The sequence below is a fragment of the Asterias amurensis genome, chromosome 16 (genome assembly GCF_032118995.1).
Source record: "Asterias amurensis chromosome 16, ASM3211899v1".
In the NCBI taxonomy this organism is placed as follows: Eukaryota; Metazoa; Echinodermata; class Asteroidea; order Forcipulatida; family Asteriidae; genus Asterias; species Asterias amurensis.
The window spans coordinates 359,421-376,677 of NC_092663.1; the positions used below are offsets into that span (position 1 = coordinate 359,421).

The 17,257-nt window shown below is 37.7% G+C and overlaps 1 protein-coding gene across 2 annotated transcripts; it reads right to left on the bottom strand.

The window, feature by feature from the left end:
• Positions 1 to 2,224: 2,224 nt before the first annotated feature.
• On the bottom strand, positions 2,225 to 16,976 carry LOC139948655 (serum paraoxonase/arylesterase 2-like). 2 transcript variants are annotated; one of them, XM_071946874.1, is made up of 10 exons: positions 16,790 to 16,976; positions 14,124 to 14,237; positions 13,191 to 13,261; positions 11,769 to 11,824; positions 10,533 to 10,716; positions 8,336 to 8,453; positions 7,022 to 7,228; positions 6,020 to 6,101; positions 4,236 to 4,370; positions 2,225 to 3,756 (listed from the first exon to the last, which is right to left on the bottom strand). In XM_071946874.1, exons 2-10 carry the CDS (start codon positions 14,186 to 14,188, stop codon positions 3,580 to 3,582), a joined length of 1,095 nt encoding a protein of 364 aa, XP_071802975.1. In that variant the 5' UTR covers positions 14,189 to 14,237; positions 16,790 to 16,976; the 3' UTR covers positions 2,225 to 3,579. The 2 variants fall into 2 exon arrangements, with proteins under 2 accessions (XP_071802975.1, XP_071802974.1); XM_071946873.1 differs by having other exon boundaries at positions 14,124 to 14,243.
• Between the last annotated feature and the right edge of the window lie 281 nt (positions 16,977 to 17,257).

Genomic DNA, 17,257 nt, shown 5'->3' on the forward strand with positions numbered 1-17,257 from the left:
GCACGCGGTACCGCGCACATTTAAACAACAGAAGAGATGCAGACCGCTAAAAAATCATAATTGTTTAGCCGGACAAATTTCCGTCGGTGCAATTTCACGCCTGGAGTTACATCTTAAACATATGGAAAGACCATTTGGCATTTTTGAAGGTAATTCGTTAATTATTTCCGTCATTTTGGGGCATTTTTGGTGTGACATTTATGATTTTTTTTATGAAAATGTTGCACTTTATCGGCACCGGTTTTATCGGCTGGGGCGCGTTGACAGGAAGTGTCAAAATTTCGAAAAAGGAATACAGCGCCCCAGTTACTGGGTCTAGTCCTAAGGTTCTGCTAAATTTGTCAATGCCAAAATCTACGGATAACTTTCCGTATGGCGCCACCACTTTTTCGCTCATTTTTACAAAAAGGGATATATCAATCAGGTAAATTAGATACTATATTATTTTATTTCGAATGAAAAAGTGGTGGCGCCATACGGAAACTTTTCCAAATCTACATCTCGACATTCTCGGTTCTGCTGAAATTCAGTTGCCCAGCCCACTTATAAAAATTGATATTGTGCCATTTATTATCAAGCTTTAAATTAATCATTGTGGATGAATTTGTTGTTCTCCTTTGTTGTGCTTGTTCTTGCTTGTTAACCATAAGGCATAAAATGATATAATCGTAGAGGAAGGTATTATAATGAAGAAAAAAAAAGGCAGAACGGCAACGCTAACTTTTGGCTACATATAAAATTTAGCTAAGTGAAGTAGCCTGTTATCCTGGTCAAACTGCTGAGCATCACTCACAGAAGGCATTATTAACACTAGTTGAATGAGTTGTTGGACAAGAACTTACTAAAAATGGATGCCTCTTTACCTAAAAATGAACCGGTAGAAACAGACAAAATAAAATAATAACGTCATTGGATGCCCTATCCAAGCATATTGGTGTATTGACAAAGGTGGTGTGAAGGCAAACACATCACAAATTACGCATTTTGTTCAATCAAGCATAGGGGCAATGATCGCAATTGTTGGGAAAATGTATGACAACAATTCTGCGTTGCAGAAGACAATCAAAGATCTGTTTTTAAAACCCCCAAATCCAGCCCTAAATACTACAGGGAAACCTGTAGAAACAACGGGGGACAAATTGATTGATGCAACGTTGAAAGTAATCGATGATAAAGGGCCACCTTTGCCAACACACATTCTGGGGTCTATTCAAAGTGACAAAGGAGCAAGTGCATTCGACCCTTACAATGCTGAATCTCTGGGTGTCCTAATTTTATTTGGTGACACAATAGAACAAAAACCTGCAGTCCTTGGCCTAGAGGTAGACATTAAGCCACAATATTACCAACACAAAAGCAAGCTCCCCCACAAAAGGTGGGTGCAGACAAAGCCTTTGTTGGACAAAAAGACAAGTATTCTGTTAGCCTGCCCCAACACTCTACTTTGCCAGTAATACCAAAACAATCAAACTCAACCCACCCTCTGTCATCCTTGCCTAAAATTTCATACTACAATGGGTCCAGTGATTTCCATGCATTCCTGACCAAATTTGAAATCATAGCTTCATTGTTGTTTAAGTTCACAGGGGACTCGCACTCGACAAGCTTTGCTTTTTGTGGGTCCCCTGCATCTCTAGGTGGTGTTATTCAAATGTTATTATTCTGATCTTTATATTTAAACATGCATAAATCATAATAAGTATAAACTGTATTCTGTTATGCCTTGAGATGAAATAAAGTAAAGTAAACTAAATTGGGATGATGGTATAAAACTCTTGCAGTTAGTCGGGGCACAGAGAGGCAAGGCGCGGACATTAAGGGAAACTACAACCAAATTAGGGAACATCTTCTAACAATGTTTGGGAAAACAAAATACCCCGTTCAGAACTGCCATCCATATGACACAGAATCCCTTGAAGAATTTGGACGGCGCATGATGCGTCAACTAACAACACAGGCGTTCCCTACCCTCAGCGCAGACAGACTTATTTGAAACATGGGCTAGAGAAGCATTCAACGGGCCAGATCAATTAGATGTTCATCTTGATTGGTCAAAGTTAAACAAAAACGTTCAAAGTAAGCGGTATCGCGGCATTCGTAGATATTCATAAACCAGCCGAGAGGAATGGTGTTCGATGATCTTGCGTGTGCTAGACAACGACAGCATTTCTCTCGTCACCAAATATGACAAAACAGAATTAAGACAACTACACACACGTACAACTCGATGATCCAGATTTTAATGTTATGGCTAGAGACTGTTAACAAACCCACACAGGATATGATACAAATACTCTCCCCCACAGCTAAACACTTCTGGGCAAATTCTTCCATTTTGGACAGTAAAGATGGTGTATTGTATTATAAATGGGACGAGGGTTACATAATTAGAACACTTTTTGTTGTACCTAGAGCAATACTTAAAGATGTTTTGTGGTTTAATATTCTACACTTGCTGGCCAGTACCCGTGGATAACCCAATTGGTATGAGCATGTTAAAGATTGCTTGGAGCATCTTTAAAGCATGTTAAAGATTGATTGGAACATCTTTTAAGCATGTTAAAGATTGCTAAGGGAAATGTTAAAGATTGCTTAGAGCATCTTAAATATTGCTTGGAGCGTCTTTGAAGCATGTTAAAGATTGCTTAGAGGATGTTAAAGATTGATAGCATTTACCCACAGATGCAATGTACTACTGTGAGAATCTAATTGCATGAATGAAATTAAAAGTAATTAATTATAAGAGTCAAATTAAGGAGGTTTACCTCTATGGTAAAAACACCGGGGAAAAAAACCCACAATTTCACTTGTCAAACATTTAGAATGACAACACAAGCAAAACACATCAAACCATAAACCAGCAAATTACTTTAAATCAATAAAAGACGACCATGTTGCCATGCGAGCTTAGTAAAACAAAAAGCAAATAATATTAACAAGTATAGTTTTAAAAAAAAAAATAACACCTATGGATAATTAGATACCACAGATGCACAGATCCTTGTCAAATGCAAACCATTAACAGAAAACTACTTTAAGTCTTTCCAAGGCGACCATCTTGCCATTGGAGTAAAATGCATTCTTGTGGTAACTCAAATGATTTGGTGGAACAAAACATCGTGTGCCATCCATTGTTTTGCCATATTTTGTTAACACGATGCTACCAAATTTAATAACACTGGATTGGTCTGTCCAATAGCAATCATTATTGGACTCTAGCAGTTATTGAACCCATATCTGAAAAGACGCTTTCAGTGCAAGACTGTGTCTGCATTCAATGAGCAGTGCTAACAAAAGTCAGAATGCATTTGAAAATAATTGTACTTCATCTTAGAACTGGCAAGGATCTAAAGAGTGAGTTATAGGAAACAAATAATGCATGCCTTTTATTCAATGTAGCAGAATATAATCAAATTGTGAAATCTGGACTGTTCCATTGCCTTTGGCTTTGCCTGGTAAAATGGAACAGTCCATATTTCACCTCATATTTATATTCTAATAACTGGTGTAATTATTGCCTTAGAGACAAAGACCAACTCAATGAAACACATTGAGTTAAATAGTTATTCATTAATTATTTTAGAAGGCCAAAACCTGGCAGTGTGCCAGCTTATGGCAGACTGATCCGATAAGAAGTTGATTATTATAAAAGATAGCTATAGTAGAACCAGATATCTGCTTGCCATCATCAACATAAGCTTCAGTAACATCCACTGAGAATGGAACACTCTGGGAGCTCAGCCGCACACGTAGAACCTGCATTGGGATATGTCATAGCAAAAGATTACCACCAGTAAAGCCCCTTTCACACAAGATTAATTTAGCAAGGGTCCCTTGCTAAATTGCAGAATGGTTGTAAAATTTTACCTCGTGTGAAAGGACAAACAATGTTTTACTGTTCAAGTTTCCTTGTAAAATATTTTCAAACATCGCAACATTAGAGTGTCATGCCGAATGGCTAAGAGCATCGAAGTTCTGGTGCTGATTCACCGGAGTGTGAGTTCGAATCCCGGTCGTGACACTTGTATCCTTGAGCAAGATACTTTTCTAAAATTGCTTCTCTTCACCCAGAAGTATAAATGGTAACCTGGGTAGAGGTTGATATTGTGTATGAAAAAGCCACTAACGCCTTTGTATACTCCCAAGGGAGCTGAGAAACATTCTGTGTATGTCGAGCGTTATGTGCAATTAGATAGGTAATATGGATGCTATGGAAAGAAGTAAAATATAATTACCTGAGATGTAGAAACTTGAGTGAAATCTTTGAAGTGATTTTGTGCTTGATAGGCAATAGGGTGACAACCTATCCATAAATCCCCTGTTGCTGGATCTACGTAGATGTTATCTGGGCCTGTGCCTAAATCAATCACCTAAAAGTAACAAGGTCAAAAGAACGAAATAAAATTTGCTGTTGAAAACTGATTACCAACAAAAGGACCTATGGTAGAAAATAGAAATGCAAAAAAAGTTTATGGCCTGACATTTTAACCTCGAAAAGCTGAAAATGACCGCCTGATGTTTTAACCCTAGCAGAGTCTTTGTCACAGGCTAAATGACCATTCATACCTCAGACAGTTTCGCTATTCCTATTGGCGGAGAGTGCGTCACGTGGGGGTGTACAAACCTTTTATAAAGACCAGTAAAAAGTGTTGAAACATGAGCGTGACACGCGAGCTTGCATCTTTGCTTATAATATAATGATAATAATAAACTACATTTATATAGCGCATAATATGAATAAACATCTCTATGCACTTTACAAAACAACAAACTACAATTACAACAGAAATATAAACATAATTAACAGAAAAAATACACATACTTATACAAAATAAGACAGTTTCTTCATTCCTATTGGTCGAGAGCAACGGCTGAAACAGCTGTGCCACATCACGCGATACGCGTGACGCGCACAGCATCTCCTTATAAGGAGATGTTTACCCGAGGGCCTTACCATTTCATAGCTGGAGGGGTGTTGTGTTGAAAGAAAACATTGAACAATTATAATTTGTGCATTTATTTTACCTTTTGACCAAAAAGTGTTGATGTTTTTTTACCGAAAAGGTATTTATGAATGGGAATCAAAGTGTGTTGAATCGGTTTTCAACTAGTGGTTTAAACCCGCCGAGGCCTGGTTCTTGATAATTTACCTCGACTTTGTCTCGGTAAAATTATCAAGTCGAGGCCTTGGTGCGGGTTTAAACCACTAGTTGAAAACCTCTTCACCAAACATATATTCCCTTATTTATTTACCTTAGAAAGGACTCTGCTAGGGTTGAAACATCAGGCCATAAACTATTTTTTCCACAATATTAAACGAATACAAATATAATTGGATCAAAATCAACTTGAAGTTGATAATTTTTATTTCCACAAAAATAAAAATGTGGGATTTGTTTTGCACAAACTAAGACTGTGCTAAAACTACCAAAAAGTATTCAGACACTATAAGTTATCACACAAGCGTGAGTAGGATATGGAAAAAATATATCGCCTTTGCATACCATATCCAAAAAGGACGAAAATTGAGTTAGATATGGGACGAGCGCACATGTGATAACATATTTATCTGCAATCCTCATTAAGTCAACCTCACAAACAAACAAACAAACTTAAACAACAACTGCATCAGCAATCCTGCTAACCATTTTCTTAAATGTGAGTCTCAAGTACTTGAATCATAGTTGATATTTACAGTTAGGTTTTTTTGCATCCAGAAAACGCTGGTTGTTGAATGCTTATGAAATCTTAGAGGGCAATGTTCAAGTTCATAAAGCATGGACAGAGTTGAAGTCTGATATACCAGCTGCCCGATAGTTAGTTTGATGGTGGCAATTTTCATGACCAGTGCCACATGCGCAAGGCGCAAAGTTTCAAACTTCTGAGCGATATTTCATGCTGAACAGCATTCATGCCCAAAGTTTAGAATGGAATTTGTGCTGATAGTGACCTGTAAAATCCTCAAGATCCTAGCACTGTGTGCTAGAGCTGGTTAGTAATGCTTAATGGTTGCTCTCACCTGAACAGCATTCAACGAGTTGTCAGATTGACGCTCATAAATTGTCAAAACACCAACATAGGGAAATGCAACATAAATAAACCTGTGAAAACAAGAAAAGGAAGAATACATCAAAGCATGGTTACATCAAAGTAGTTACATCAAAGCATCCACATCAATAAGCGGGGACACAGAGGGACATGTGTCCCCCCTCTCCAACTTTTATGGGTTAAGGAGACACAAAAACAAATATGTCCACCCCCCCCCCCCCCTATGTTTTTGACCTCTGTTATATAAAGCTCAAGTATTGCACTGTGAAAGACTAACATGAATCCTAAGGATAAAGAATATTCTTTTTGGTTTTACCCATAAAAACTGTTCCACTGTATACTAATACTATAAAATCACAGGCATATTACTTGGGTGGAATTCGAACATAAAACATAAGAAGACATAAGAAAACTGTATTGATCTTCAAAAGAAGAAATTGCATTGTTCACACAAGTTTTTAAAAACACACCAAAAACACACACCCTTTGCAATTCTAGAGCAGTGCCTTACTAACTAGACGTGCCCGGTAGCTAGAGGCAGTTGGAATCCTACATTTTGGGAAGCGGGTACCGCAAGATTTAGAACGGGTTGCATTCACCTAATAATAGTTGCGGTACCCACTGCTCAAAATATAGGATGTTATGCTAAAACTTATTTTGAGAAGTTACCAATAGTGTCCAGTGCCTTTTATGTAATCACAAAAAGATCTGCTTGTAACTAAGGCCCTTGTTTAATATATAACAGTGACTGAGCTTTGAGGAAAAGGGCCCAGTTCAAACATTTGCTTGAGAGTTGAAGTGCTTGCAAATACACAACAGGCCCCAATATCATGGAGCAACTTGAGCAGACAAAAATGCTTAACCACTTTCTGCTTGTTTGTGTTCTAAGCAGCTCTATAAAACAGGGCTTGGTATAAATACTTCTAAAATGTTCTAATCCGATCAGGGAATAGCTCAAGACAAAAAAACTGACCTTTTATCTGGGGAGATATTGATGCCGTTTGGTCCAAGTCCTCTCTTGACAACCACTGTTCCATGTCCAACTTTGCCATCATAGAACACAACATTACCCCATGGGAATTTAAACAGCATTTCTAGAAACCTTCTTACAAATTGGTTGTTGTATCCATCATTGGTGAAGTACAGTGAATCAGGTCCCACTGCAACCACATCATTGACGCTGTCAAAAAAATAGTTCAAGAACTGATATCATGATAAATAACAATCAGAGAATAGTATTAATAATGACAGTTTTGTATGTCGCACCTTGGTTCTTTATGTGCACTACACAAAACACCTAACGGATTGGACAAGTTGGTCTATAAAAAGCATTTGTAATCGTTTGTTATATAATGCATATGGTTAGAAAGATGTTTTAAAATCAGAATACAATGATCCACACAACATTGCCTCAAAATTGCATGGTGTTCCTTTTACTTTGCGAAATAAAAGGGTTGGCCATTTATGATGTAAAAGGAAAACCATGCAATTTCGAGGCATGTTTGTGTGGATCATTGTAATCTACTTTTACAACATCTTTCTACCTATATGCATTTCATAACAAATGGTTATAAATGCTTTCAAAGACCAACTCGACCGATCCAAGGCAACGTGTTCCTTTAACGTCCCTTTGCAAGGACAAAGCATTATGGTAAAGTGTCTTGCTTTTAAAAGGACAGCGACTGCGACTTGAACCAACACTCTGCTGATCAGAAACACCAGAGTATGAGTCCAGAGCTCTTAATCTCTAGGCCTATGACACACCACAAAAAATAGTTGACTAACCATAACAAGGTAACCGAGTAATGGTTAGTAATCCCTGACTAGCATTATTCAATGTCTTCTTTACACAGCTTTAGTGTTTCAGTACAATACTCAGAAAAAATGTCATCAACTTCTTTCCTTTTCCTTCAAATCATTGTTATTCCTTCATCTCCAGTTGTTGAGAGATCTTGCCCTCTATCGAGATTGATGATGTCTTTCTTTGTTGATGTCATTAAACCGGTTTGGCCCCCGGATTATCAGAATTTTTCAGGTACCATCCACACATTAAATTTCCGGAACACTAGGACAATCGTTTTGAGACTAAGTTGGAAAACAGAAACACTAACTAAATGATGCAAAGACAACCACCATTCTCATACGTTGACTCAGCCAGCCCTATCCCCCCCCCCCCCCAAAAAAACCCCAACACAAACACACACTTTGAGTATGACTTTATTAGGCCTACAAGCCCGTGTACATATTGCAACAGTACCTAGAATAGTTTTAATGAACATATCATTACCTTCTGAGAGAAGGACCAGTAATGGAGTGTAGAAAGGTCAAAGTTCGCTTTTCCTCATCAAATTGAAATACTTCAATTGCTTCGTGAGTTTTCTTGTGATTCACAACAAAAACTCTGGCTGTGTATAAACAAAATTAATCAATTAATTTCAGGGTATATTAGCTTAGCAAGCTGGCTTTGAACACATATAAGCTACAATAGCTTTGATCTTTGCTAATTTGCATAAATCTCGGCTAGCTGGCTTTGATCTTGGCTAGCTGGCTTTGATCTTGGCTAGCTGGCTTTGATCTTGGCTAGCTGGCTTTCATCTTTGCTCGCTGGCTTTGATCTTGGCTAGCCGGCTTTGATCTTGGCTAGCTGGCTTTGATCTTGGCTAGCTGGCTTTGATCTTGGCTAGCTGGCTTTGATCTTGGCTAGCTGGCTTTGATCTTGGCTAGCCGGCTTTGATTTTGGCTAGCCGGCTTTGATCTTGGCTAGCCGGCTTTGATCTTGGCTAGCTAATTTTATCATTTGCTAGCTTGCCTTGATATTGGCTAGCTGGCTCTGATCTTTGCTGGCTGGCTTTGATCTTTGCTCGCTGGCTTTGATCTTGGCTAGCTGGCTTTGATCTTGGCTAGCTGGCTTTGATCTTGGCTAGCCGGCTTTGATCTTGGCTAGCTAATTTTTTCATTTGCTAGCTTGCCTTGATATTGGCTAGCTGGCTTTGATCTTGGCTAGCTGATTTTTTCATTTGCTAGCTTGCCTTGATCTTGGCTAGCTGTCTTTGATCTTAATTGGCCAGCTGGCTTTGATGTTGGCTAGCTGGCTTTGATCTTTGCTGGCTTGCCTTGATCTTGGCTTGCTGTCTTTGATCTTGGCAAGTCGGCTTTGATCTTGGCTAGCTGGCTTTGATCTTTGCTGAAATAGCTGGCTTTGCTGGATTGCCTTGATCTTTGCTAGCTTGCCTCGATATTAGGGACCTGGCTTTTATCTTGGCAGCCAATATAATAATAATAATAATAATAATATTACTATTGACGTCTTATATAGCACAAGTATCTACCAACAAGGTACTCAAAGCCCAATTAAGTAGCACCTTATAAGGGACACATCCAGGGGCAAACACCTTCTCTTTTCGATAAGTACACTTGGCTTTTTTACGTGCGTTTCGAAACACATGGGACCAACGGCTTTACGTCCAATCCAAAGGACGAGGCAATGGTTAAAGGAACATTACAGAATTGTTTTTTTTTTCTAACAAAACAGTTGCTGGCAGTGTAAGCACTTTATGTAATCCACCATATATACATAAACTGACTGTAGAAGCTGTAAAAGCTGTAGAAGTTTGAGATCGATCGGCCATCTGGGTCACGAGAGAATATAGTGAAAAAACTATTTCAAATTTTGCATTGCATCGATGCCAAAATAAAAATGAATAAAACACTCACTGAACGATAAACTCCAAACGCGAAGTTAGATTATTTATTTCTCATCAAATATGACATCAGACAGAAACATTTCAAGGGATGTTTTCAACTGTCATCATCACTAGACCGTGTAAGTTTTATGTAAATCTGTGATCTTCACGATTTTTGTTTCTTACAAATTCTGTAAAGTTCCTTTAAGTGTCTTGCTTAATGACACAAGGGTCACGGCTGGGGATTCGAATCCACACTCTGCTGATCAGAAACACCAGAGTTTGAATTTGGTGCTCTTAACCGTTCGGCCATGACACTTCCACAATTGAACTTTTAGTGATCATTATTATTTGAGTCTTGCCAAATGCAATGAGGTCTGATGTCAGATTTATCAATTATAACCAATAGTTTGAATATATGCTTTGTAAATGTATTATTAACGTACTACCATGAGTTATAAATATCCCAAACTGAAATTCTTTAACATTGCTCCATGGCTACACTGCCAAACATGTGAATGGGAAACTTTTTACCCAACCTCGGTCTGGGGTACCGTTTTATCCATACCTTTCAGACATGCTTTCAGGAATGCTATCTGAAACTACAGCATACAAAATATGATACTAGGAAATGTTACCAGGGTGTCAGTTCTTTCTGTATGTAAAACTGTCTGAGTGATGAACTGTGGTGTGCTTTAAAGGGTCAAAGGAAAATTTGAAATGTCTTGTAATGAGTGGTCAAAATAAAGGACTTAATCCGGTTTGAGGTACAGATGTAAAGGTTTTGGGAATGTTTCTTACTTTGAGACTGGTCTTGCCATACACCGATGCCATGAGGTCTGAAGTCAAATTCATCAAATGATCCAAGGATTGCAACTTCACTCACATTTCCATTTGGGTCATTCAGATCAAAAGCATAGATACGTCCTTTCCATTTCAATGCTGAAGGATCCATTTGTAATCCCATCTTTGCTAACTCTATTCCCTGTATATGATTATAAAACGGAACATGTGTCTCTCTTATCAAATTAATAAAAACCATATGAAATTTGAGGCATTGCATACGTATTTGGTTTGCAGTAAAACCAATACCAGGTAGACTATGTAATATGTTATTTATATTCTACTACATGCACCGTGGTGTAGATTTTCAAAATTCGGGAGACCTCTCAGTTCTGAAAAGAACTGTCTTGCTTTTTAACTACTATCAATTATTTCTTAAATAATGTGAAATAGTGTGATTTTTTCTTATTTTTTAATCTCTGTTTATTTTCCTGTAATTCGACCTCCGGTCGCCATGGGAATTTGAAAAAATCAACCAATAATGAATGAATGACTATCGAGGCGGACAGCCGAAGGTAAAAAATCGGCTAGGACTACTACATGTACTTAGCTTTTAATGGACTATTATTAACTTCAATACCACGGAGTGAATTCCCAATTGGTCTCAACGTCTCCACTAGCTTGCTCCAGTCATCATCAGGATGTTAAAGCAATTGAAAAGAACAAATCAATTGATCTAACAATGATTTTCAACTTCTAAAAATCTACATGAATGTGTACCTCTTTTCTATTTCTGTCTAGCTTCTGTTATGTTCTAGGTTCGTTTTGAAGCCTTTGAGCTTTTTAAGGCACAATATAAATTCTTCTCATTGTAGTTAATAAATGTAGGGGGCTGAGCATGGCATGACCTGTCTAAAAGTTTGAAAGTGAAGACTATTCAAAATTTTCCCCAAAATGTATGAACAGATGCAGTTTTTGTGTGTGTTTATAAGCTTCCCGGACCAAGTTGGTCCCAACCATGTTGTACATACACCTCATCCCTGGAATTCCATTTCTTGGAGGGCAAGGCCATTTTCATTTTGCAATGGTACTTCCATTTGAAAATCTAGGAAACTTGTAAAGGGGCACTATGGCAAAGACCAGGGCAAGATCATGGCCTCCATATAGACTCCATGAACTTCCAGACCTGATACGTCCTTTATGCTTCACCTGTTATGCGATACAAATTTAATAGATTACGGGTAATAAACTTACGGAGGTTATCAAAGCCAGGCCACTCGCCAATACCTGAATATCTTCTGAACCCGTTTCTGTAAATGATATCAAAACAAACAGCTCTCAAAAACATGTTTGAGCAACAAACATTCAATATTATTTCAAACATTTCATTTTATCATATAAATGGTAAAAAAATACATAATGTACCAAGCCGTGCTGCAAAACACAGCTCCGACAGTTTTGCAAATGGCGCCCTCTGCTGCTGAGCAATAGTTTTGTTAGGCTTGCCTTGCTGGTGACGCCCCTTGTTGTGCTTTGTGGTTGTGACTGAACTTTATGCAAATTACGGGAACGTCAAATTGACCAATGAGGTTGAGGTTGTATTTTTTTCAAAAAGAAGTGTTAGGACTGCAAAAGCGCAAAAGCTTTGACTCAGCTGACAAAGGTCATTCACTTGGTGCAATGAGATAACACAGCAATTCACCTCGTACTGGCTTTGAAGATCTCTTTCCGTGAGACCTGCCGTTGAAATGGGCTACTTCAGTTGGTCGTGCTACTTCAGTTGGGCATACGGCTTTACATTATCCCAAATTTGCATGGTCTAAAACGGTCGGTATCGTTTCTCAAGAAAACATTCGCTCTTGCATTATGTATCATTGTGTATAGTTGCCTTCTTATGGTATTTAAATTTTAGGAAGTAATGCTGTTTTGTCCCACAGCTATGGCTGTTTTTCCTTATAGGGCGCGCTTCTCACGTTTTGCATTATTTTCTAAAGAAGTGGACTGCCACTGCTTTGGTTCAAACAAATGAATGGGGGTTTTTCTGAAATGTTAAAGCAGTAAGGTTCAGTAGCACCCTCTTGTTCAGGTGGGGCTAGTTCACATAATCCATCGGTATGTACAAGCAGTGGAATCACTTTAAACCTTGTAGTTGTATGATAATGCAGGCCTGTATGCTTCGTTTTTGAAAGTGCAAGGGCACCAAGGCATTTTCTCCTTGGTAAAGGGCACCCTATGAGGAAATTGTAAATTTGTACTGTAGCATTTCAAGGGCAACAAGGCAATGACAAGGGGCAACGGAGGCAATCGCCTTCGTTGCCTCCGTGAAGTATCAGGCCTGAATTAATGTAATTACATCAAGCCTTTAGTTTTTGAGGGGCGACCAAGCTGCCACCTCTTTTATCTTATCAACAATCATATGAAGCCTTGAGGTCATTATTTTAAAACATTGTTATTTATTTAGTGTGGTAGAGGCTGGGCAAGCTGCTGCCTCATTTTATTTATGGCAAGCTGCCATTTCTAAGCTTGGCAATTTTTTTAATGGGCAAACTGCAAAGTAAAATTGGTTTTATTTTTGTATTTTAATCTCATACATCTGCGCAACGTTGTAATTGTTTTGGACTAATACTTGTTTTATTCTAATGTGTTTTTATGATTAGGTAGGATTCTTTAACTTACCAATTCCTGGTACAACTCTGCATGGTCCAGGGCGGTGGTTATACGCCCACTTATGAAATCCCAAGCTATATCTACAAATTCAACAACACAAAATCATTACAAAACATGACAGCAGCTTCAAAATATCAAATTCTCAAAAAGTATTTGAACAGTCGATCTAATTTGAAAATCACAGGCATGTTGAAAAGCACACCTGTTTAATTCCTAGGCATGCGATTTTGCGAGTGCCCAATTCATAGACTGCACCGCCGGGGACTTGGACCCAGTAAACTAAGTCTCATTTATCCATGTTTTTCAATAAATAAAGGCTCAGTAACAATGCAGAAAGTGTTCAAATACAAACATAATTTTTCTAATATGATGCACTACTGACTTCTAAATATTTGAAATGGAAGTTTCCCTGCAAAAAAATAGGCCGGTAACAAAATAATTTTCTACCACCAAGCATTCTACCTCCATGCACCAAGCAAGGAGAAATTCCTGACAAATAATCAGCGTTCAATCAATAACCAATTGCAATTTTTTCAATTGGGAGGGGAATGTGCCCTTGACTTTTTTTTATTTAATAAAATCAGTGTAAGCCTAAATTTATTTTGATGGGCTTGGTGTAGGGCTTTTAAAATGTTTATGTGACCAGTTTATTGAAACCTTTAGTGTTCTAAATAGTTGGAGACTGTGAATTGAGTTCATATGAGCTACTTTATTTATCATTGTGGGGTCTGAGCATAAGAATCAATAGGGGACTCAGACAAGGAATTTCATCTTTGAGAGGGCAAGGCCATTTTCATTTTGAAAAGGGCACTTCCGTTGGAAAATTTTAAAGTCTATAGGAATTTTTGAAAGGGCACCAAGGCCAAGACAAGGGCAACGGAGGCCATTGCCTCCCGTGGCCTCTGTGAAATTCCAGGCCTGGGGCCTACATGATGTACTTACATAAAAGACAAAACATGTTGCACGACCAGCAACACTGACACCCCTATGATTACTGTTTTTATCATTTTGATAAAAGATTGGAATTGAGACTAAGTTGATTTTTCTTGATGTGGACTGCTCCTGGAATTAATTCACAAATTAAAATTAAAATCAGTAAAATAAAACTCGTTTATGCCACTATTCAAACAATTTTGTCCATATATCTTTCAGCATACCTCATACCCATGAGTGGTTTAATGTAGTGCAGTATCATACAAAAGTTAACCAAACCATGAAATATACTCACTGGCTGGCAAACATTAATCAGTAATGGACTTTGACCACTCCCTACATGTACATGTACAACTTCATGTAATCAGGATTTTCATTTAGAACATGTAGAAACTTTACTATATTGGGATGATATTAATATCAGGATGGTTATTTACTTTTTGTACAAATTATGTTTAAGCACCAACAAAAACAATTCGCTTTCATCTTTTGCAGCAAAGAACCGATTTTACTCTTTTTAAGAAAATTGTTCTGGGACCTAAAATGCCTCTTTTTAGGCATCGCTTTTTGCATTTTGGGGTAAAAAATCCAGCTTTCAGAGAAATTGACACACTTTTAGAGCACTCTAATCAAATCTTTCAATTTTACTGGAAAGTCTGCATATATTCAAACATAGTTCCTGAAGGACTTTTAAACCTCAGCTTATTAAGCTGAGGTTTAAAAACCCATCTGATGTCTCAGACCTGTTCTAGCTCATCGTACGTAATTGGATTATCATTGCCATTTTCCAAGCATAAATTTGGAAGTTTGTGTAAGTTGATTAAACATATGTTCTTAATCTGAGAATGTTTGTCACGATTATCTTAGAATGTTTGTCACGATTATTTAAAAATGTGGCAAAACTAGTCAACAGTCTGGCATAAATGGTTGAAATTTCCAATTTAAGGGTTTTAAACATAATTCACAAGTTGGCAACCCCCAGTTTTCCACTGTCAGAAGGAGAGGGTTACGATAATCCCAGCTATAGCATGCAATGACATAAACTAGCTTCACTAATTAAAGTTTTACGTTATTTTTTTGTAGTCAGTACAAAATATTTTTATTATTATCCCCTAATTATTTTTATGTGCATCACAACAACCAACTTTTAAATTAAATTTTGTTTGTGACTCCAGCAGAACATGTGCCCACTAAATGAGCATTTTTTAATTGCCGAATGCGGTGCTGTGCTCCATCGTGGTTTCACTGATTTCATAGGCTTAAAAATCAGACCATTTGAATTAAATAAAAACTTTTTGTAAATTAATTTTGTACTGACTTTCATAATTTTCAAAGTGAATACTGAAAAAGGTAAACAAAACATTCAATTGAAAAAAATACAATTTATCTTTTTCTGTATACAATACAGCATACACAGTTAATGCAGTATCGTAGCATCATACGTTATCGACCCTCATATGTTTTCGGTCCCCAACTTTGATTCCCATTTACCGCAAGATTGTGCAAGCTGCACCGGTGACAGAAGCTATGCAGTTTACTCACGGTCTGTATTTTCATCAGGCTTAATCACGCTGAGAATAGAGTTTCCCGTCGTTGGTTATGCTCAAACATTTATAAAATGATTGATTTTTGGTACTAATCACTAGTGCATTATTATGCCAACATTCAAATGAGTCAAAGAAACATCATCCAACCTCGAAAGTTCAAAACAAAATTACTATCTGCTAGATTGAGTTTCATTCTGCTTTAGTCACTAGATGGATCACGTGAGGTGGTTACTATTTGGGATTCTATTGTGTGCAAATGTGGGGAAAATATTAAAATATTTTAAGTCAAAATGACAATTTTTTATATTTTTTATTTACTGCATACTGTAATAAATTCCGATAAGCGTAATAAATATTAAGTCTACAATAAATAGAAAATATCATAGATTTGTTTCTTATCTCCTGAAACCAAACATTACTGGTCTGAAATGGGGGAAAACGGATTGTTATGAAGTGTGTGTGTTTCAAGGGGGGGGGGTGGGGTGTTTTACTTTCACGCCTTATGATATCTCTGGATTCTAATATAGTAATGCCTTAGGACAAAAATGTAATTAAACTTGTTAAGTAGTAATTGAATTATGTTTTTGATTTATTTTGCACGCCATACTTGCTTCTGAATATTCAATAAAATACCAACCAATGAAAGGTCTGAAAACATATGACGTTGCTCCAATGTCGTGCAAGCATTTAAGCACTGTTAATAGCAGTGCATTTCAGCACTGTTAATAGCAGACTGTCTCTCGCAACATCAGTTTGCTGCTCACTTATGGAACAATCTCCCTCTACACATCAAACAAGCCACCACGATCTCAAGTTTCAAGACTCTTCTCAAAACATATCTATTCAAATCTTCATATACTTAATTATTCTTTTGTTTTCCTCTGACTGAGCGCTTAGAGACTTTCTTTTAACGGTGTTAGACGCTATAGAAATACGGTTGTTTTATCGTAAAACCAAAACTCTAAAAATTTCAACACACCATGAAGTGCAAGTGTTAATGTTAACAAATTGGATAGATGATTTGAACAAAAAAAATAGTTTTTGATTGTGAACAATTTTGCTGTTATCCTACTGAAACACATGACACCAGGATAATTAACATCATGACTAGACTGTGCAGATACTTACACTTTACAGTACATATGAGCCGCCAATTTTTCGCAGTGATCGGGTGGTGATGGAGGTCCGTGATGGATAACCAAGCCTGCTGTTGTGACTAATAAATTTATGAATATCAAATCATTTCGGTGTGACCTTGAGCTAGCTAGCTAACAATTTCTTTTTTCCGTACCGCACAAGAGCCATTCCCCACACGCATTAGCCGTAGAAACCTAAACAATGTCACACAGCGCCCTCAAGAGAGATTGTGTAGTCTTGGTTCAAGACGCTGGTGGGGCTTACGCACCACGTACATCAGCAGTTCGCGCGAGAGCAGTGTTCTCGCGAGAGCACCGCCACAACTTAGCTATCTCATCGCGTGGGACCATTCACGATTTGTCCACAAGTCTACGGTTTCGAAAAGAAAGGTTACCAGCCAGGCCCAAATAAACTATATCATATGTACAATTTGTGACTGGTATCCTGCTTATTCCTGAC